General features: G+C 36.8%; 1 protein-coding gene across 8 annotated transcripts in view; it reads right to left on the bottom strand.

Annotated features, from left to right (window-relative positions):
• The window catches only part of gigyf1a (GRB10 interacting GYF protein 1a), a 54,046-nt gene that overhangs the window by 13,652 nt on the left and 16,594 nt on the right, over positions 1-23,800 (bottom strand). For 3 of the 8 annotated variants that reach the window (XM_087260929.1, XM_087260930.1, XM_087260932.1), the window contains exons 6-19: positions 21,899-21,994; positions 21,569-21,683; positions 21,377-21,485; positions 19,272-19,468; positions 18,696-18,922; positions 18,499-18,610; positions 16,831-17,016; positions 16,601-16,746; positions 7,618-7,777; positions 7,359-7,525; positions 4,364-4,479; positions 1,094-1,194; positions 678-748; positions 444-569 (exon numbers count right to left, since the gene is read on the bottom strand). In XM_087260929.1, the coding sequence (XP_087117055.1) occupies positions 444-569; positions 678-748; positions 1,094-1,194; positions 4,364-4,479; positions 7,359-7,525; positions 7,618-7,777; positions 16,601-16,746; positions 16,831-17,016; positions 18,499-18,610; positions 18,696-18,922; positions 19,272-19,468; positions 21,377-21,485; positions 21,569-21,683; positions 21,899-21,994 (1,929 nt within the window). Of the gene's footprint in view, positions 1-443; positions 570-677; positions 749-1,093; positions 1,195-4,363; positions 4,480-7,310; positions 7,526-7,617; positions 7,778-16,600; positions 16,747-16,830; positions 17,017-18,498; positions 18,614-18,695; positions 18,923-19,271; positions 19,469-21,376; positions 21,486-21,568; positions 21,684-21,898; positions 21,995-23,800 lie in introns of all 8 variants that reach the window. The other 5 variants (XM_087260925.1, XM_087260927.1, XM_087260928.1 and 2 more) reach the window with 3 other exon arrangements.

The following is a 23,800-nucleotide window of genomic DNA, read 5'->3' as shown; positions in this document are numbered from 1 at the left end:
AAAATCAACGATCTTCACTGCCTGATTGATATCCGATATAAAGTGGATCTGAGAATGTACAAGAAGCACTGCACTATATTACATTTTTCCCTGCCATGTCTTTAAAATATGACCATTTATTTGACCGCAGTATATTCAATGAAGCTTCTGCGCTCACCTGCTGATCCTGATGGGTGTGTGCGGGTGAACAGCTTTTTATCTCATTTTACACTTGAGTAACTAAATGAATGCTGAAGTCTATTTAACTGATCATATTTTATTTACATTACAACATCGATGCTGTAAAAGGAACCATATACAATGAAAAACAGTCACATTAACCGGAAGTTTATCAGTATGGGAAGAAACACTAGCTCTGCATATACCCGTTTACTTAAAATAGTTGAAATGGTTTGAAGGCAGTGTGTATGAGATGCTTTTTAAAGCATGAGAATGCTGCACACCTGCTTGCGCCTGTAATGCTCCTCTTCTTCTCTCCTTTTCTGCTCCTCTCGCCTTTTTTCATCCCTCCGTTTTCTCTCCTCTTCCTCGCGCTTGGCCCTGAGTTCAGCTTCTCTTCTCTCTTGTAGCTGAAACACACAACACAACTCGATGCATTGAGAATGGCAGTGTGTGCGGGCTGTGAGTTCAGTGCATTTCCTCAGATGTCCAGCAGAGGCCACCAGTGAAAGCCTCACCTTCTGAAGCTGTTCTAGAATTGGACCCTGAGATGAAGAATTCATTAAGTCCCATATACTGGCCTCACCGCCTGCTCCAGCAAGAGAGAGAGAGACAGAGAGAGAGACAGAGGGTTAGAGACAGCATGTCTATTTTCAGATTTGTGCGCGTGTACTTGTTTTTATATCCTGGTGGGGACTTAAACCTGAATGCACATAGACACACAGGCACTTGCATAACCAAAATTGAGGTCCCCATGGGTAAACATGCTTGTAAATCGCATGGAATGAAGTATTTTGAAAATGTAAAAGTGTGTTTCCTATAAGGGGTTGAGTTTAGGGGTAGAGGGATAGAATATATCAAGTTTGATGAGAGACCCCACCGGGATATAGAGAAAAGTCTGCGTGTGTGTGTGTGTGTGTGTGTGTGTGTGTACCTGCTGGCTGTGAAGCTGAGGTATGCATGTCCCACATGGACCCTGTATCTGGCACTGACATCGACCTGTTTAACGAAGGTATCATACCCTGCTCTCCACACCTACACGGAGAACAAAAACAAAAATATAATAAAATAAAAATTGAATTTAAATAGGAATGGGTGATATCTTAATATATGCAACACACCAGCAACTATTCTGCTTGCAATAAATGTACTACATTAACATGTGCTAGGGCTGTGCAATATACCTAGAAGGACTGAAATATCGCAAATGCTCACACCTCAAACATACACATCACAACAGTTAGTGATAAATGTGAAATTGTGATTTAATGCTAAATGCTCTTTGTGTGCTTTTCAGCACATCAGGCAGTGTAGTTACGTCAACACAATCAAGCAAGTAGACATGCTGGTTTCCTGTATAAAAAAATCCAATCCTTACTGATTTTAGTATGGATGTTAAAATACGGACCAAGCAATCAAGACTTGGCAAAGGTTCAAGACACCCTGGAGTACTTTTTTTTTTACTTAACAGATTTGTGTTTGTTGAGCATCAGTTAAGACTACGTTAGTACCTGTCAGCTTTAATTGTAGGGAAAACTGGATAATTTAGAGCTTTTGTCAGCTAATTTCATCTTTCGGGTTAAAAATCATGTTTGGGACGGGATCAAAATTGGTGAGGGAGTGTGAATCTGCCAGTGGAGTAATGACGTGTCAGTTTCTCATTATTATTCAGAGCGAAATTTTCTTATTCTGTGAGAAGACACTGCTTCTTAATTATTCATGAGAGCACATGCTTTCAAAAGACAAGGCAAACCTGCCAAGCTGTAAGACCCAATGACTGGGGGAGACATGGCATGGGTCATATGTGTTTGTTTACATTAACCAAGGGGTTTGTTGCATGTTTTTCCCCGCAATTCTGTCAGGACTGATACAGCAAAGCTGTTTGTGTGCAGCAAGCATTTTTGTCAAGAGAGCTCTACGAGAATTTAAGAATGGCAAACTTTGTCTTTTATCAGTTGAGTTTGTTACCATTCAGACACATGAATATATTTCCATGCTGCTGTGTTCATTTATGTTTAAAATCCTCCAAATTATCGGCAGGGTTAACGGTTGGAATAGACAGGGCAAGAGACCTGCTGCACTGCTATCCATTGTGTCTGCATTAAGAGCCAGGGATTGAGGAGGAGAGAAGCCCTCCGCATATAAAATGTTTATATAAACACGATTATCTTTATATTGATATAATAAATAATGTTTGTGTGTTTTGAAATTATGAATAACGTATGTTGCAGGACACTAAATTACTTGCGGTTTATTATTTTGCATTTTAACTTTGTACACAATAAAATCATGTGTCTCCTCACGGCTTGCGTCTCATTTTGTGAGCCAAATGACAACAGTTGTTTGCTCCCCTCTTTCTCCCCTGCTCTGCCAGCCACGCTGATTTCTCACTCTGCCCGCAGAGCTCCACACCCATCTTGGAGCATTTGTTGAAAAAATTCAGAGGTAGACTTGAAGCGAAAGAGGGGGGTTTCATGGTCGCAAAGCAATGAGGCCATACAGAAGTAACTCAACTCTGTCTTTTTGTTTTCCTGTTTTTTACTTGATGTTTTCAGGTTAATAAAACTATACCAGTGGATAAAAGAGGTGGCGATATTTATTTGAGTTTGTTTAAATTGTTAAATAACATCTAAATTGTTTCATGCAACAGTAAAACATGGCTGTTCACTTTCAGGAATTTTATTAATGCTTTCTTGTCCCTTAAATAATTTGAAATGTGTTGGTTATATCACTTTTAAAAATAGTGCATTGCATATTGAACATCACATTTTTTTAACCATACTTCATTATCACAGCCCTTGTGTGTGCTATATGGTTTTGAATCTCTGAGTTCTGAAAAGAGATCTACTCTACATCAAGTGTGTTAAACAAATATTAGGGATGTAACGGTATAGTAAATACCGTCATACCGCAATATTAAATTTTTTCGATATTACCGAAGTCGCATGACTCGGTAAAACTATAGGTCTTCTGAGAAAATTTGCTCAGGCGAATGAAGCGAACGGGAGGTAGCTGAAACTTCATTTCCCATCAGCCCCGGCGTGGCCATAATCCTTTGCGGTCTGTTGTCGCTACAGATCCAGTAATGCGGAAATGGAGTGTGCTGCTAGTAGCGGAGATGAAAAAAAGATGGAAATGATCGAACCTAAAGCGGGTGTTGTCGCCGCGCGCGTGCTGAATAGCGGTGCTGTTGCGCGCGTTCTGATCAGCTGTGTTGTGGCGCGCGTATTGTAAAGCGCCGAGGGGGGGTTGAGCGCGCATACTCAAGAGAGGTGTTGTCGCGCGCCTACTGAAGGGCTGGACTGGACGGAGGTTGTGTCGCGTCGCGGGGGCACTTTTGATCGTTTTGGAAGGGCATTTTCTATCCAAGACTAAAAAGGGCATGTGCACTGCACAGGTTGAGCCCTATGTGTGCACGTGCCTGCAAGTTGGGGAATACGACTAATAACAGTCATGGGGACTGCAGAAACACAGCACACTGTTCAGATTGATGCAGACATTGACTTGTACCGCAAAGAGATCTCTATCTCACTCATGGTTTGTCTTCTCAAGTGGGGGAAAGACAATGCACAACGTTACCCACTGCTGTCAACATGGGCCAAGTCATATCTCTCTTGTCCCAGAAACCTCAATCCCAAATGAGAGGGGTTTTTTCTGTTGCAGGGGACATTGTAAATACCCAGAGATACCAGCTTTTACCAGATTATATTTATATGATAATTTTCCTTTAAACCCATTTCTATCTAAGTGAGTGATTAAATGTTAAATGTGATGAGTTTTTAACAATACTAAATTGAAACTTTATTTTTTTACATGGTTTAATAATTTTTTGTTATTAAAATTGAAGTTCCTGTTTGTAATTTGTATGTCATTGACACTTTTGGCACTTTTTTGGAGTATTTTCAAAAGTTTTTTTTTTCCTGTAAATGATTCAATAAATACCGTACCGTGACATTCATACCGAGGTATTACCGTACCGTGAAATTCTGATACCGTTACATCCCTAACAAATATCATATTACATTGCACAGAGCTTTTTAATTGACCTCTTTGTTGATGCATATGAATGACTGTCACTGATTCCGTTTAAGCAATAAATGCCAGAAAATATTTTGATTTATTTTTAAGTCTATATTGTCCATCCCTAGTATTAAATATTCAAACTGTATTGACTAAAATGTCAGAAACACACAAGCGTGCTCACCTGTTGATGAGCTGGAACAGCTGCTGTTGCTGCTGCTGCTGTTGGAGTTGCTGGTAAAGAGCCGTGGCAGCAGCCAATTCCTGCTGCTTCTTCAGCCGCTCCTGATCCATATTACCCTGAAAGACGAGCAGAGATCAATAACACACAATCAACCAGACACAAAGACTCTAATAATCACACATACAATGGCAATCTGGCCATTTAGAGAAGTTACATTTTAGACATCAAGACTTGAATATAAATTAGAAAAATCATTTAAGACCAACAAATGTCAACTATACTGTGTATTTTCAATTCTACAGAGATGCAAATTCATCAGTGGTGAAAAGGTGACAGATCCAGAGTGAATACAGTGATATAGTACGTGATACAGTGCAGTGATACACTGTTACTATTTTAATAAATATTCTAAAGCCTATAATTTATTTATTTAACACTACTACTTACTATTTGCAATAATGTCAGATTTGTCAACTAATACATTGATTACATAAAACAACACAATTTATTTTATTATTAGAATAAATTTTATTATCTATAAACTATTTATTTTTCCTAATATTTTTTGCATTTAATCATAGAAAAATACTCACAGTATATCATTTTAAAATATAAAGTGGAATCATATTAATTTTAGATTGAGCTTATGTCGAGATTTGTACAAGTTAATAACTTTAAGGACACAGAATCACCCTGCACACACAAATGAATATGCAAATTTACAAACAAATGCAAACATACAAAAACCAAACAAGCTTATTCCCAGCCGACACCAATATAAAAGATGACCAAAAGATATTTTTGACTAAGTATAATTTATTATGTATGAACAGTTCAGATGCAAAACCCTCTAAATCCATCAAACCTTTTTTTTTTTTTTTTTTGTAAATAAGCATTTTCTATCAGGCTCCTATAATTAGGTTCAGAAGTTTCATTTTATGATAATAAGCTTATTAGCTAGTGAATAAAATAACTTTTTTCATAAATGTCACTTTAGAAAATTCTTTGGTTTTTAACAAGGTAAATTGTCTTATGTGTCAAAACCAGCTAAATCTTTTTTCCACTTCAGCTAAATCCACCTATTGTGACAAGACAGTGTAATTAGCTGAAAAATCACCAAAGATGCAATTATAAATTATTTTATCAAACATAAATAACCTAAAATAAAAAATGCATAAATCTGTCAAGTAAGTGTCAGTTCCTTCCGCTGTGGTAACCCCTGATAAACCAGGGATTAAGCAGAAGGAATATGAATGAAATCTGACAAGTAAGTGCATTAATCAGGAAAAAAAATTAGTGGTCATTAATTAAATCTTAACTATCTGTTGTCATTTCTGGTATTTGGGATTTAGCTGTAATTAGAGCGATGTAAACATTGGAAACTAAGCTTGACAAATTCAAATAATGTAGTGTAAAAATACCGTGAAACGTCAATATATGTGCACTGTCCATCAATATAAAAAGCTTATCAGATCTAGAGTTATAATGAAGTAAAATAAATAATGCTTAGTTTTATACATTATATTTATCTTTTTAAAAATAACTTAAATTAGCAAAATATGCTACACTTCCGACTATACAGTGTGCTTTCTTTTTCTTAAAATGCAGTTTTAAGGGACGTTTTCATCTGCCATTCAGTGACAGTCGGACAGGCTCATCCAATACATTGCGCTCTATCTTTTAAAATCTTAAAAAAAAAAAAAAATTATTAAAAAAGTGGAATAAAACAGTTCTCTCATAAAAGCTGGCGTATCATTGTGCCGTTACATTAAAACATATGATTCGATACGCGACTTCTGATTGGTTCTCAGGACATAGTGGCTTTTGCTTTTAAAAGGCAAGTGCCGTTTAGAGGATTTAGGTTATTTTTGAATGTGCTGACGCTTTGATTTAGGTAATTTAAAGCAATAAGTAATAATAATAAAGTAATTTAAACCTGAACTCTTCATATAATGTTCTTAATATTTATCTTTGTTTTTGCACTTAATTATATCACATTATATATATTTATATATATATATTTTTATCACATTACATAATTATAAAATATCAATTGTAGAAATAATACATTTAAATAAAGTTTATGCAGGGAGTGTACAAGTCAATAACTTACATAATAATATATATATATATATATATATATATATATATATATATATATATATATATATATATATATATTCCGATTAACCTAATGTGTATTCTACAGATTATACAATACATAACTAATAAGCAGTAATAATTACACTTTTTGAAAACTTTTTTCTGTAAAATGACTACCTATAAATAGCTATCCGAATTTCTTTGATTTCAAATGTTCATTTATAAAGTCTTTAAAATAAGGTAAAAGTAGAATATAATCACTTTAAATGTAGGACTTTTAATACTTTGACAAACTATTTATAGTTTTAAATTTTAGATTTTAAAGGCATAGTGCACCCAAAAATGAAAAGGTAAGGTATTATTTACACACTCTCAAGTGCTTCCAAACCTTTATAAATTTCTTTCTTCTGCTGAACAATTTTTTTCTGCTATTATGAGGAAAGCAGTTAACTATAGTAACTTCATAGTAAGAAAAACAAATACTATAGAAGTCAATAGTTACAGGTTTCCAAAATATTTAAAAAAATATATATATCATCTTATGTGTTCAACATAAGAAATAAAATAGTAAAGGTCTGAAACAAGTAAAGAGTAAATAAATGCCAAATTTTCTTTTTTGGGTGAACTATCCCTTTAATACTTTAAGGACCCAAAAACACCCTGCACACATAAAGGCATATGCAAATCTACAAACAAACAAATGCAAATATACATAGATGCAAAAAGAACAAAACAAGCAAACTTATTCCCAGCGGAAACCAAAACAAAACAATGACAGAACAAACGTCAACAAAGCCCACAAAACTGGCTGCCCCAACATTCACCCTTCCACCCAGAGACTCACGGTTGCCCCGCGGGGTGGTTGAGGGTGAAGCTGGGCTTGATTCCTCACCAGCAGCGGCGGAGGGGAGGGTCCGGGGGCGAAAGGCACGCGCCCCCACATCTTAATGACTTCCCCCAGCGGCTGAAATCCCTCATCACAACCGCGCTTCACCAGCAGGTTCATGGCGAAGTACCCTGCCTGAAACCACTCGCACATCTCCACTGTACTGAAAGGACCTGAGAGACAGGGCAGACAAAGAGAAGGCATTAACGGAAAGCTCTGCTTCATATGCATGAGCTGGATCTCCTGTGAGAGTATGCATGCGCACCCTGGATCTCTCCTTGCGGGTCTTTGTAAAACCATTTCATAGCCGAGTCGTGGGAGAGAGGAAGAGCAGAGGCCGTGTTTCTGCTCTCCTGAAGAGTCTGGGTGAAGCACTCTTCTTCTAGAGATGTGTCCTGGAGCGCCGCCACCATCTTTTCTGCCTCCTGCACAGATAAAAGCAACATCACAAACTCTGAACGGATGGGAAAAAAAATAATGTGCATTATAAACAGTGACATTTTTCTATACAGCTTTTTGCAGCATTTATAATGGTATTTCAACCTTTATAAGGTTTCAAGCACAAAATATATAATTATAGTATTTAGATTGTTCTAGGTTTATAAAACAGGTCAGAACATTTATATAAAGAGTTAGCATGAAATTTGGTATTTTTTATTTAGTGAATTTGGCATATTGATAATGCAAATCCAGTTTTGTAACAATTTTTTTTCATGTTTCTCCAGGTGCCTAGCACAAAAAAACCTTATAAACTTACTATTAAAAAAACACACTCTATTTAATTTAGTATTAATTGTCAATTTAGTTGATTTCTTAGTTGATTAAGTTAATTTAGAACCAAAAGTATATAAATAAAAATGATCAATATATTTAATTATGTGCTCAATAAAATTTTCCAGCACTAAGTTTGTCAATGCGCCCACTCTCGAATTTTAATAGATCTTAAATACAAAAAAATTGCACAACCTCTGTGATTGATAATCATTTCACATTTGAGCAGGTTAGCAATTTAGCTCAACCAAGCTAGTGCATACTGTTGGCCCATGTTGTTATAAAAGGTGCTGTAAGCTTTTGACTCATTTTAAAGCACTAAATATACCATAATAAGTTTGCAGATATGTAAAAAAAACATGCCAAGTGAACACATTTTTTTATATCTGAAAAACAATACTAAAGTCAGCTAAATGTGCATTCCTTGTCGGAATGTCCGTCTTTGTTTTGGTCTCTTAATCCTGCCAACTGTCAGTTGAGCCAATTATATATCAGCAGCCCAGGTTGCCTTGGTGGAAAAGACAACATCTTTCATTTCAAGTCATAAAGACTGTTTTAATGTATATGCATCCAAAACCACAGCCTCTGAAACAAGATGTGGATTTAGAGTTCTAAAAATTTACTTGAAGTGGTTGTCACAAATGTAAACATGGTGATTCATTCCACTGTGGCAACCCCTGTCAAATCAGAGACTTAGCCAAAGGAAAATGAATGAATGAAATGTAAACATTAGCTGAGTAGGTTACCTGTTAACACCATTTCCTAACAATGTGCAAAACGACACAATTTGCAGTAAAAAGCAATTTGGCTGTCTGTACCAGAAGCAACATGACAGAAACATTTAAATAAAACCATTCAGAAGTACAGAATAGTGCTCTGCAGAGGTGTGGACTCGAGTCATGTGACTTGGACTCGAGTCAGACTCGAGTCATGAATTTGATGACTTTAGACTCGACTTGACAAAATATAAAAAGACTTGCAACTCGACTTGGACTTGAACATAAATGACTTGGACTTTGACTAGGACTTGCCCCTATTGACTTGTAAAGACTTGCTGCTTCCCATGGAAAGCCCAACGATAAAAAAGTATGTTGACATGGACCGCTCTCTCTCTCTCCCCGTTTATGTGTGCGTGTGTGTGACAGCATGCGCGCACGTGTGTGTGAGCATGCGCGCTTTCGGCATGACGTCCAATCGAAGCACGGTAGATTGTTTTGATTCGACAGTATCCAACGTGACTACTATGAGGCGCCGGAGTGGACAAAAGCCAAGCGAACGCAGAGAGAATTTGAATTTGAACTTGAGATCGAGCCAATACTCGCGTGCCAATACTCGCTCTCTCTCTCTCTCTCTCTCACTCTCTCTCTCTCACACTCTCTCTCTCACACATACAACATACACCTCTCTCTCTCTCTCTCTCTCTCTCTCTCTCTCTCGTGCATTCAGTCTCTTTGCGTTCGCTTGACTTTTGTTTACGATGGCGTCTCATACCTTTAGTGCTTTTGCTCTCACGGGATCCTCCAGTTAAACTGACCCTTCGCTAAGCCACGCCCAAAAACCGCCACCCACCAATCGCGGCTTACCAATCGTAGCTACGGGCAGAGGCTCTGTCAAGCTTTCGAGCGAGGGAAACAAGCCAAATCGTTGCGCAATTGGATTGTGAAAATCTGACACCCGCTATCCTAAAAGTTTGGACTGGGTGGTGGGATTTTTTCCCTTTTCAAAACCAAAGCCCAAGAGGAGAAATGCCAGCGTGGATCAAGCTGTGTGAGGGGCGGTAAAGGAGTTAAGCTAAGTTGGTTTTGTTTTCTATATTCACATTCAATGATAGGTGGCAATAACTCACACTCCTCTTATCCTAAACAGATCTAAACTGTGTTTCTTATAAAAAAAATATAAAAAAACAAAGCAGGTTATGCTTTCCAGCGGTCTTTTTCTTTTGTTCCACTCGATATTATGAGCCAGGGCTCGACAATAAGGACTGCCCGATGGCCCGGGGCCAGCGTGCGAGACACTCGGGCCAGTGTACAAAATGTTACTGGCTCGATCGGGCCAGCTGCTGCCTTTTTGCCTGACAGATCGAGCCAGAGCTGCGTGCTGCGACTGTCTGTCAATTGTGTGCAAATACAATCTTACGGTGCTTTCACACATAGACGTTTGTTTCGGAATCTGTCTCGTTTTACCCGTTAGCGAGTTTTTTTTAGCATATATCCAGCAGTTGCGCTCGCTTCCGCGCCAAATCAATCAGTCCAAGATCGCCTGAATGAGACGCGGTCTCTGTCCTATTGAGCGTATATCGATTGTAGCGAGAAAACAAAACAATGCAACGAACTAACGACCCAGGCTATATCACAGTGTATTATGATCGTGTAATAGCCATATATACGGCTATATGAAGAGGGAATGATGAGCAGGGCGAGATGTCATTCTTACCGGTAAATGCGAAAGTGAAAGCATGCTGAAATATTACCGAGAGCTGTTTATCCAGCCTGATCTCGGTTTATCCGTCAGGAAAATTGACCGAAATTACTATCTGTTAATTTTTCCATATTTTAATCGTATAATAGGCCTATGTTGTATATGCCTGTTGTTTTGTTCATTTCCGCACTGACAGCTCGAAAGAAAGATTTACATTGATCTGATGCAGTCTCGGTTCATCTGCTATGTCTCTCTATAATTTAAGCCTAAAATACAGAATTATAGTCAACGTTTCTTTAATAGATTGATTAATTCAATTGATCGATTTCTACAAAACCTGACAATTGAAACGAGGCTCTGTATATATGAGAAAGTCTGACCTCGATTTGTATTTGGTGACGATGTCTGTGGGTTGTTAAAATTAAAGTGCACATTTTCACTTATAAAATATTCTATACACAATACACAAAAGTTTGGGGTCAGTGTGATTAAATATGTTAAAACAAGCTTCTTCTGCTCACCAGGGCTGCAATTATTTCATCATAAATACAAATTGTGAAATGTTTCACTATAAAATAACTGTTCAAAAGTAGTTTATCATTTAATTTATTCATTTATTCCAGTGATTTTAAAGATGAGATTTCAGCTTCATTACTCCAGTCACATGATCCTTCAGAAATCACTAATATTAATTATTATTATATTTATAAATGGTAATAGTTATAAAATCAATAATGTCTGGAGTAATTATTTTATTTGAAACTAAATACAATAACAAAGCAGTTATTTAAAATGTTGATAAATATTTAACAATTACACCTTTTTACATTTATAAATATAGCCTTGATGAACTGAATAGTTTTCCTTAAACATTTTAAAAATTACCGTAAATATATATACAGATTTATTAGCCCCCTTTTGTTTTTTGTTTTTTCTTTTTAAAATATTTCCTAAATGATGTTTAACAAAGCAAAGAAATGTTGATATTTTGTCTGATAATATTTTTTCCTCTGAACAAAATCTTATTTGTTTTATTTTGGCTTGAATAAAAACATTTTTTAACCATTTTAAGGTAAAATTTATTAGCCTCTTAAGCTAATTGTTTTTCAGACTGTCTACAGAACAAACCATCATTATACAATAACTAGCCTAATTACCCTAACCTGCCTAGTTAACCTAATTACCCTAGTTAAGCCTATAAATGTCACTTTAAGCTGTATAGAAGTGTCTTGAAGAATATCTAGTAAAATATTATTTACAGTCATCATGACAAAGATAAAATAAATCAGTTATTAGAGATGAGTTATTAAAACTATTATGTTTAGAAATGTGCTGAGAAAATCTGTTCTCTGTTAAATAGAAATTGGGGAAAAAAATAAACAGGGGTGCTAATAATTTAGGGGGACTAATAATTCTGAAATCAACTGTGTGTGTGTGTGTGTGTGTATACACACACACACACACGCACATTCAAATAGCGATTAACTTCTTTTTTTTTTTGGTGGGGCCAGTGAAAATTTGGGCAGGGCAAGTAAAAATCAGAACCACTGGCCCGATCGGGCCAGTAGAAAAAATCCTTAGCGTTGAACCCTGTGAGCACTGCTTAGTTTAAACCCTCGCTATTGTAACTTTCAAAAACCCTCGCAATTTTTTTTCTTCCACTTAACTGCAAATTTGAATAAAAACTGGATAAAGAGCACACAAACATGCTGACAGTAATAGGTACTGTACACTGTTATGGGTCAATGATGCTAATATTCGGCACAAATCCATCAGTTTCTTAGGTTATTAGATTATTTTATAATTTCACCTCTCCTGCTGTGCATGAACTATGCTGTTGAATGTTTAGCGTATGAGGTGGCTAGGCTAACCTTGCTTCAATTTTGATAAAATTATTTTCTAATCAGTTGCTATTATGTTGTGAATATACCCCTGTAATGTATACTGCAGTCCTCTTTTGTCTGGCTTTCTCAGATGTCTCACCTGTTTCAGGGCTCGAAATTAACTTTTTTACTTGGCAGCACCGGTGCTCCCAACTTCAAAAATTTAGGAGCACCAGAAAAAATTTAGGAGCACCCACCAAAAATGATTGAGCACCGCTGCAAATTGTATTTTAAGGGAGATATTGTATTTTAAAACAACATCAATTAGGACTAACAAAAACCAGAAACAACTATAATTAATGCTGAGATGACATTGATATTTGTGTGCAATAGTTCCAAAATGTGTATGTCTAATAATTCTAGAATATTAATGATGATGAAAATGACAATAATAGTAACAATGAATTACATTTCTCATCATCATGCTGCCTTGAATGTGCTTGAATGTAAGTTATCTGCTATAAAAAGTCTGTTACTTTCTGAAAAATAAATGTATAGTTTGCATCAAACAAAAATGAAGCATTGCAGTAAGAAATATTAATTTTATACTGCTAAACAGCATATATATGCATGTCAGTTTAATAAATAATATTTCAGCTGCAAAACAAACAAAAGATTATAATAAAATATTAAATTCAAGGCTGAAAGCTGCAAAACAGTCATCAGTAACTAAATAAAAAAATATATACATCTCATGAAAGAAAAGGCAAAAGAAAGTAAGTAAAGTCTCACTTCTATCACTCTTTAAAAGTTTTGGTTTCAGTTTGTGTCAATTTAAATGTTCCGTCTGAGCTTTTCATTTTTCTGTGTTTGTGGAAAAGCAGGCGAGTCAGCTGACCCAATTTATGAGCAGGTTAAGCACCGGCGCAATACCGCTGTTTGTTATGAGACGCAGTTTCAGTGTAAACTTAGTAAAGGCAAGCTTCTTTGGCGATGATACAGTATTAGATTTGACTTTTAGCGGACATTTGCGCTGAACACGCAGTGAATGCAACGCATCGAGATTCGACCACCTTCTCCGAAAAGCACATACTCGATTGATCTCAGCTGGCGGATCAATATTCACCACGTGTCATGATCGCTCTCATCTGCGTCTCAACTTTAGGTGGGGTTTGCACTTTGCAAACCTGTGTGCTTTAAGTTTTTACACTTTAGCCGTTTGCATTTGCCGTGGACATAAAAGCTCCCTCCCTGTCATCTAACAGTGGATAGCCTTGAGTGATTGACAGCTAATATGAACCAATATAGCGGCAGGGAAGAGCGATTCAGCACGTTTTTAAAAAAAATCAAAACAGGTCGCACTAATGCGCCCAAATATATTATGAAGTCGCATCGATTAATTTTCGGGCGCATATGCGACCAAAATGGTCGCAATTTCGAGCCCTGTGTTTGCCAAAAATGACTAATTAAATCCTTGGGAATGTCTGACACCAGCGCATACACACTGTAATAGATGTGCCAGGCATGAAAGCTTGACAGGCGTAGCAACAGTAACTAAGGAGGGCGAGGCTTAGCGAAGGGTTATTCCAAGAATGTTGATATGGTTTCTTTCTTGCTTTACTATTTATTAACAATACACAAAAAACTAAAAGGTTAAGGTAAATTCTTTAATAAATTCTAGTGTTTTTGAGTATTATACTTGTTGTATACTTGTATTATACTTATGTTTTAGGCTAGTATTATTTACGACTTGTTAATTAATGCTTCATAATACAGTAGTATTACCAATAGTGAACAGATAAAATAATACAAAGTGTAGTTTTACTACAGTAAAGTGTAATGATTTGTAGTATAAAATACCCTATATTGTAAAATAATACAGCACTGGGTAATTTGTTTATATTACACTTGTGTTACCATAGCAACTATAGTATTACCACAACTGATCAATTGAAGTTCTTTACTGTAGTAGGCTACTGTTCAAAACACAGTACATGCCAATATGCGTGTTCAGGGGCCCTGTGGCACAGCTTTCCTCAAAATGAAGAGGATGACATGGAAAATGTCCTCCACAATCTCATCAGCAAAGTGGAAGCCAGCAGACACTAGTTTACTTTATTTTAGCTGCCATGATAAAATGAGATTGATAGTGAGATTTATTTGAAGAGTGAATAGTACAGTAGGCTATAATACCTTATCAAGTGTTTCCTTATTTTTATCAAAGTTACATTTCTGCTTGCATTAGTTTTTGTTTAAATGCTTTTAAAATAAAATGTATTTTTTACATCCAACATCTATTCCAGGGGTGCCTTATAGTGGTGTAAACCCCTTTACAAGGGGTGTTACCCCTGTGTAAACTCTAGCCACCCCTGTGGCCAACCCGATATGATTTTGCTGTTGACATTATTTATTTAAATCTACTTACATAAATGCAATAAAATGCAATATTTCAATAAATAAATAGCAGCCACTAAATTATTGTGGATTGATTGGTGACACTGACGTAGCTGGCCTCTTCTGGCCCCCTTAAGCAAATTTTCAGGGGGGCACCACTGGTCTATTCTCTGTCTTTAAGTGTTTGAAACTGAAAATATCTCATCATATAAAACAACCAAAAATGTTATGGTTTATTAGATTAAACATTTAATATGTAAGTCTATTTTAGTATTTTGGTTATTGTTATTAAACAGTGCAGCAATATGAATCATATCAAAAAGCATGAAAGGAAGAGGGAACACGACACAAATTGTGAGTTTGCATATAATCTCTGAGAGCGCTCAAGAAAATTTGTGTGTGAGCAGTGCATATTTGAGAGCGAGAGAAAATTTGAGAACTCGCAATCAGTTTTGTCCACAAACAGAGGAAATCCGTGCACGAGCATCACACAAGGTAGAGAGCAAAGCTCTTCAACGTTATGTGAAGAAAACAACTTTATTGTTTGTATAAAGTAGCCTACTTCATTAACAATATGTGCTACCATTTTAGCACACACGAGATTCAATTGACAAAATTCCAATTTCACTCAATTTAACTTTGCAGCATATACAGGAGTTGGTCTACTGCTACCACATTGAGGTTATGTAATTTTGGTTAATCACAAGTTGATCACCGAAGACATAATATAGCACAACTAAACTTAATGAATTAGACAGCAGGAGACCTGCAATTTCTGTGTGATGTGAGGCAAAATGGAGTCTCTTTTTGGTGGAACTCGTTCTTGTGCATTATGCTGTGGAGACGAGACGCAGCACTGTTCAGTACTTTTTCAGAAAATTGCATTTGTATTTTTATATATCTGAGCAATGTTCTTTAATAAAAAAAGGTTTGTTTAATTAATACAGATCTTACAACCATACCTAATCTGTATATATTTTATTTTTCTGTTAAAAAGACTCGAAAAGACTCGAAAATCAAACTGCAGGACTTTGGACTTGACTTGAGACTTGTTGCCTTTGACTCGGGACTTGCCTGTCTTGACTCGGGACTTGACTCGGGACTTGAGGGCAATGAATTGAGACTTACTTGTGACTTGCCAAACAATGACTTGGTCCCACCTCTGGTGCTCTGTACTTCAACAAAATGGTAAGCAATAGAATCAAATCATAACATATTAAACCTCTTTAACATTATTAGAAGCACATGCTGAGTGACTGGTATTTGTTGGTTTGCACTGAGGCACAGCTCTAAAGATACATTTAACTATATAAAAAACTAAAGTTTAACAAACTAAATGTTTAGTTTTAAGATCTGAGATAATCTATCTGCTGCTGCTTTCAGTATGGCTATAACTGTCATGTAAAACTGTATTCAAACTAGCATTTCTGGCATTTAAAACTGAATGAAGCACATGAACCTGAGGTGATCATTGTCAAATGATGTTTTCAGCTACGAGAAATAAAAACCATTTCTAAAATGGAATTTTCAGGCGATGGTTTTGACCTTTTAACATACAAAATACTACTATTGCGTGTCGTTGCTAGTAGTCACAGTGTGGGCTTAATAGTCAGGCACGCTCATTCCTGTTGGTGTCATAAATCTGGCAACTGTATGGAGTTGTCTGAGGAGCGACCATGTGAAGAAGTGTTTTGAATTTGGAGTGCAATACCGAGTTCAACCACTGGGTGTCAATCTTACATACATCATCTTTAACATTCAATTGATATTACATCAATAACCTTAACTTTTTAGACCCTTTATGAATTTTAGTCAGATATTATCCCATCTGTTTTCTAGTACCTGTTGCAGGTGCTTCATGCCCTCGTCGTCCTCAATATCACCCCCCGGTGGCGGGAGGTCAGTAGCAGCAGAGGACAAAGAGGGAGGCGATGAAGGCAGACTGGAGGAGGCACTGGGGCTCAAATCTAACATGGCCTCTGATAACACTACACACACACAAAACATGCATAATTAAAGCACAAATCATCTATTCAATTGTAGGAGATGATAAAAAAAAAAATCCTTTTTACCTTCACTTGGTAGTTTGTGGGGAATGGAGGGGGCAGGTGGAGACTCCTCCAGGCCAGAGGGGGCTGCAGAGGGCACAGCCTCGGAGATGGGAGCAGGAAGAGAGGGAGGAAGAGAAGGAGGAGGAGGAGTTGAAGGAGAAACCAGTTTCACTTCAGTTTCAGAGACAGCAGCAGAGTCGATGACATCTATCGAGAGAAAGAGAGCGTGAGAGACAGCCATAAAACCAATGCAAAAAATGATGATGATAACGATGATCAGCAACAAATGCTACTTTACTCGTTGTCCAGCTTGACAAGCATGACAATTTAGCGTTAGCTCGTTTACTTTTAGAGCGGCAACTGAAAAAATCTGAGCTTTGGTGCGATGTCTGGCGCAGAGCCAAAGAGAGCTCGAGTTGAGCAGAGCTCTCAGTAAGGGACCGTCGGAAAAGTGCTCCTTTTTTATATATTTTTTTTTTCCGAAAACAAAACCAACTTACCCTGCTGAGAAAGGCGTGTCATATTATCACAGTTATGCAGTTTTTTTTATTGCTTAAATTTAATGCTTAATTTATGTTTTAGACATGTAAATACACACAAGTACTAGTAAAACAATACATTTAGAGTTTGTAAAACACACAAGGAAATCTAACAATCCAATCAAATATAATTTGCCGAAGCATTTTATTCATATCAGATACACATTACACATAAAGTAACTATAAAGTTAAATCTACTCTTCTCCAAGTTTACCAGCCACTTACTTGCATGTATTTGGCGAGTAACTGGTGAATTTAAGTGCTGAATCCTGCGTGTTCTGCTTTTTATTAATGAGGAAAACGTGCGGCCCCAAGTAAACATGATGATGCCAATCTCATGTTATAGATCACGATCACTTACACATTTATGTGAACTGGTAAAACTTTCTGTTTGAGATTATATCTCATTAAGATTATTTTTCTTACCCAGTTCACAAATAATTTAACTTGTTTTAAGCAAACAATCACTTAATTTTGAGATGTTTTTTTCCCAGAAAACAAGACATAATTTCTTGTGCTATTTCATGTGTCTAGTATGTATCTTGATTTAAAAATATTTCAATATTTGGATTGAAAACAGGACAAAACTACTTAGTTTATTATTATTATTATTATTATTACTACTACTACTACAACAGCTCAGGGATGAACTTTTTTTAATAAACGGTTGGAAATTAATGTTTTTTTTTAATCCGATTCATCGATTAATCGAACAAGCAATCAACAGATTAATCAATTATTAAAATAATCGTTAGTTGCAGCCCTATTTTGCAGTCCATTCATATATCAGTAAATATTTTGCTAATATTTAAAATTATATATAAAAAGACTTTTATAAACTTCATCATTGAAGATTTCTTAAAAATAGTGTAAAAATCTCGTCTCATTCTTGTGACCCCAATCTCCTGTCTCGTCTCGTGGAGTAAGCGTCTCATCACACCCCTAATTACATACATTAACTTTAATAATAATATGGTTCTAAATAATGTATAAATAATTGAAACCAATTCACATCATAAGGCCTCTTATATATTATATATACATATTGCAGTGAATAAAAAGTCACCTACATGTTGCTCAACCGGAGATCGACAAGATAAATATACTCATTTTTGGGTTAACTATCTAATCATTCAATTGCTTTTCCAACCTTTCTCAGTTTTTTCAGCACCCATGCCATTCTTCATCTCTTGATGAGCACCTTCATCTTCCTCATCCTCCAACCCCTGGAACTCCTCCTCTAGAATGGGGTCTTTCGGGCCCTTCTAGGAAGAATTTAAAAATTATATAAAGAAAAGAAAAACCATAGATCAGCCATAAGAAAGAAACTAGATCTTACAGTCCCACCTTAATAGACATGAAGGCTCCAGAAGAATCAAAAGTTCCCATTTCTCCATCTTCCTCGTCTGTGCACCACTCCGGCAGACCGTCTCTGTCGTCCTCTGCTCCTTCACTGCCTGCTCTTCTTCGTCCTCCCTCGTTCCCTCCGTCCCGGAAGTCGAAGTCAAACTTCCTGCGGCGAACTTCACCAGGACCGGTATGTTCCCGCCAGCCAGCCGAGCGAGGACCACCATCTAAAAAAGGAGATTTATCAATAACAATAATAAATTAAATAAATTAAATTTTGATACTAGTTTAAATAGCTTGATTTTGCTTTCGAAGTCTCCAATGATAAGTTAACCTGCATTTAAGGTAAAAAAAATAATAAAATTATCTTACAAATTTCATATCACTTTAATATAAAACGCCAAATGTAAAATTCAACTTTCACTGACTAAAATGCAAAATTTTCATGATTTATAATGAACAAAAAACAGGCAATTCTGTGACTTCACCATCGCTGAATTTAACCCAAAAATCAAGCAAATGGTGCAAAATTTACAGGATTTCCTGCATATGAATGTAAAATGTGTATTGCATTACCTTCTCTTTTTGCAACAGTAAGTCTCCAGCTGCTGACAGCGGTCTCTCCTGCATCTTCCTCCTCCTGTTCTTCTCTCAGTGTGCGCCAGTTGTCACTATCAGAGCGCATGAACTCCTTTCTGACACCTGGAGCCCCTTCCTCAAAACCAACACGCACTCCGTCCCTCCGCAGGGGCTTCTCAAAACGCCTTTCACTTCTGTAGAAAGAAAACAGAAGCTTATCAAGATGGCTTTTGTTTTGTCTCAACAACTAACTCTAGGCTTATGCTTATCAGATTAAACCAGGGTTCCCACTCCAAAACGAATATCAAATTCCCTGATTTATCCCTGACTAAAAAGCAGAATTTTTGCATGATTTTTAAAATGGTTTTAGGTTGAATAGTTTGTAGGACTTTAAAATTCACTATGAGAACAACAATGGATAATTTACCTCAAACTTAAAAAAGAATTTTGGTACTTTGGCTTTAAAGAGCTCCCTCTCCTATAGCTGATAGCTGTATAGTAGATTTACAAAATTTACAATTAGTCTTTCTGTTATCTACTTTAACACCCAGTCTTTGGAGTCGCCATTTTGAAGCAAAAGCTCCTAAAATGTATATTACCTCATCATGTTAGTCTTAATGAGCAGGTACTGCATTTGACTTAATGAGCAGGTCTTGTGACTGTATTTGTCTAAAGTGACCGCCAGAAGACAAGCATGAAAGAAATTAAAATCAAGCAGAAAAGTTGTCTAACCATAACCACTTTGGCATAAAAATATACAATATTGAAATACAATTTTTTATATATATATAAATGAAATTTAAAATTAAAGCGACAAACAAAAATCCACAGTATTCCATGACTTGGACCCCAAAATTGTATATATTTAAAAATTCCTTGACTTTCAACATCTGGAATAAACTTCTTAAAGGTGCGGTATGCAAGTTTGACACCCAGTGGTTGAACTAGGTATTACACAGCTGGCTCAAAACACCGAAAAGCAGATTGCCAGATTGCAACCCCAACAGGAGCGAGCCTGACTATCAAGCCTTAAGGCTGATTTAAAACGTGTTCTATATAAAAGCAACGGCACGTGATAGAAGTAATATTTTCCATATTGAAAGGAGTTTTTATACTAACCTGAAATTTATATACTAGAAACGGCTTCTATTTCTTGCAGCTGGACAACAGAAAATTGACAATGACCACCTCAGGTACACGTCATGTGCTTTATTCAGTGTTAAATGCTAATGTGAGTTTGAATGTCATTTTACATGACATTTATTGCCATACTACTGAAAGCACCAACAGATAGATTACATCAGATCTTGAAAATAAAATAAACCGTTTGAACCGCAAGCCAACACACATCAGTGATTCAGCATCTAAATTTAATAATGTTAAAGAGGATTAATATGCATTAATTAGATTATAAACCCGACCATTTCGTTGGAGTGCAGTAAGTACACTATTCTGCGCTTTCTGAATGGCTGTATTTAAATTTCTGTCGTGTTTTGTCTGGTGCATACAGCCAAATTGCTTATCAATGCAAATTTCACCATGTAGGAGTGTTGTTAGGACACAGGGTAACAATGTAACCCGCTCACCTAAGGTTTATGATATTTTTATTATTTGCTTATTAATAATCACCTCAAGTGGAACTATGAATCTGCGTCTCATTTTGGAGTCTGCTATTGTCCACCAGAGGTCGAATTTCAGTCACAGACACATGATTTTAGAGCCTTCGTGACTGAATGAATGAAATACGCTTTTTTCCACCAAGGCAATTCGGGGGGCTGAAATATAATAGGCTAAACTATCATTGGGCGGGTAAAATGACCAAAACAAAGACAGACGTTCTGGCACGTAATGCATTTTCAAAACAGAATATCTGACTTCAGAATTGCTTTTCAGATGAACAATAACATTCTACTGGCATGTTTCTTAAATAACTGCAAACATATTATCGTATTTTAATGCTTTAGAAGAGTCAAAAAACTCACATACAGCACCTTTAACATTTTATGACCCATGGGAACCCTGTTAAAATAACTTTTATTTCTCAACCAGACAGCAAAGGCAACAAACTGCAATAACCAAATGAAACTAAATGAAAAAAATACCGGTCATCCCAGCTCTGGCTGCGATGGATCTCTCTAACGCTACGAGCGAAACCGCCTTCTCCTTCCTCTGTGCTTCTTTGGTAGAATCCGCTCTCCCCTCTTCCTCGACCTAAACAGACGGCGTGAAGAACTTCAGCATCTCTGCCAATACATGAATAATTTAAACACGTACACAAAAATAGATCAACTTGCCTCTGCCGCCTCTCACACTGCCTCTGCCTCTGTTCACCCCAGCTGGGACGGCCCCACCCCCTTTACCCATAAGCCTCAGCACAGCCACACTGTTGACAGACATGGAGAAGTTCCTCTGCGAAGCAAAACACAACAACAACACGTGGAATGAAAACAGGACCACACCAAAAACCACAAGATCGGCGCAGATAAAAATGACTTGCGTTAAAGACTTATATTTTTTATATGAGAGTGTGGGCAGCCCCACCTCAGCCTACTTTCACAGGACAGTGTGTTATATGAATGTGTAATCAGCTCAGAATGCCAGAGGTGTAAGTGTGTGTCTCTCACCTGCTCCTCTTCGGTGAGAGGCAACAGTGCCAGAGGCTGCTGAGGCTCATCCTGCAGAATAGCAGCAAACTCCTTATCCTGCATTTCTTCTGGGACCTGAAAACACACACACAGTCCAAGACAATGACTCACTCGACTGCTGCAAACGATGGACTGAAAATATCAGAAAGTTCACACCTGCAAGACTGAAAAGCATTTTAATTATGCAAAAAGTTTGGACTGCGCAAGTAGTTCCAAGCCACATTTAAAGGGATAGTTCACTCAAAAATGAAAAGTCTGTCATCATCTACTCACCTTTTACTTGTGTTACACATGCTTTTTTTCTGTTGAACACAAAATATTTTTTAGAAGAAAGCTGGAAATCTGTAACCATTGACTTCTGTATTTGTTTTTTCCTACTATGGAAGTCAACGGTTATTCATGGGTACCAACAATGTCACTTCCACTACACTCGCCACCATATTTGTGTCCCATATGGTCAAACTCAAAACCACAATGCATATGAATGAGGCTAAATGAAATCGATATTTTGCTAAGGAATAAACAAATACTGGTTATGATGGGTCTGATGATGGGGTTTTGTTCCTTTAAATCTACGTGTCTGTCTCTACTTTCTTTTCTGTACATTTATTCACGGCTTCACTACTGTTTGCCATGACCAAGAACGTTATGAGATGCAGCCTAATACTAGGGATCAGTAAACTCCCCCAAAAACAATAGTATTTAAAGCAAATACATTCTTTTGATCTGCCGAACCATAGAGTCTAGTAATAACCCCAACAACCCCAATCCAATCAGCAGTGAAGCTCTCAGGGCTTTTACAGTGAAGGTTATCACTAATGCAGCTCTGCACAAGAGGTTTGGACAGAGGAAAAATGTTCTTGTCCAACTGAGCCTAGTTTCTCTCAAGGTTTTTTTTTTTTCCTTCATTTTCATCAATTGGTGAAGTTTGTTTCTTACCACTGGCTCGCTTGGTTGAGACTTGTTGAGCTGCGCGTTGATAGATTTGCTCTTCTGTGTTTGAACTTTCAGCAGTGAAATTAAAACCACACTGAACTGAACTAAACTGAACTTCAACACTGAAAACTGGACTGACAGTTTAAATTCACTATAATCTTCTATGTTAAGTTGCTTTGACAATATACAAGCGCTATCATGCCAATATCCAGTAATAAACAGACATACATATGTATATTATTTGCCATATTATGTAGCCTACTATGTTAGGTGTGCATTCTGACACAAATCATAAAAATAATAGTACCGTCAAAGAGCATAAAATCACCAAGAGGCGACACTAGTGCGATTTGGGAAACAACCACTATATGGCACGGCGGCCATTTTAGAATGAAAATTCCAATAGAACAAAATCATATTATAAGTCTGTAAAATAAACTATTAAAAGTGCTGTTGATTGTGATAGTAAGTGTTGTATTGTCGTCTTTCAGGTTGTATTTCAGCTTTAATGCGCTTTTTAAATAAATAAATAAATAAATAAATAAATAAAAAATAAAGCAGCTGCTTGCCATCATGATACCAATAACATATAGCTGATCGCTTTCACTCCAAAATGGAGGAATCTGGGGCTGTTGCAATGGAACGTTCCATTGGGTGTTGCCTCTTGGTCATCCTAAGCTCTCTGATCCCGTTTGGTCACAAAAAAATGGCGACGGCAGCACATGGAACCCATGGATAGGTTTTTTTTAAGCTTTCTTTAAAATATCCTCTTTTGTGTTCAACAGAAAAAAACAAAGGTTTGGAACCAATTGAGGGCGTAAATGCTCATTTTTTTGGTAAAACAGTTTAACTTTAGGTCTTTACCCGTCTCAAATATTTGGTATGGCTCATTTCAGGTAAATTCCAAAATTGCATTTTCGCACCCTTTAAAGGGCACAGCCTCCC

This window comes from Danio rerio, chromosome 7 (genome assembly GCF_052040795.2).
Source record: "Danio rerio strain M-AB ecotype USA chromosome 7, GRCz13ab, whole genome shotgun sequence".
NCBI classification, from domain to species: domain Eukaryota; kingdom Metazoa; phylum Chordata; class Actinopteri; order Cypriniformes; family Danionidae; genus Danio; species Danio rerio.
This window is presented reverse-complemented; position numbering and strand designations above follow the sequence as displayed.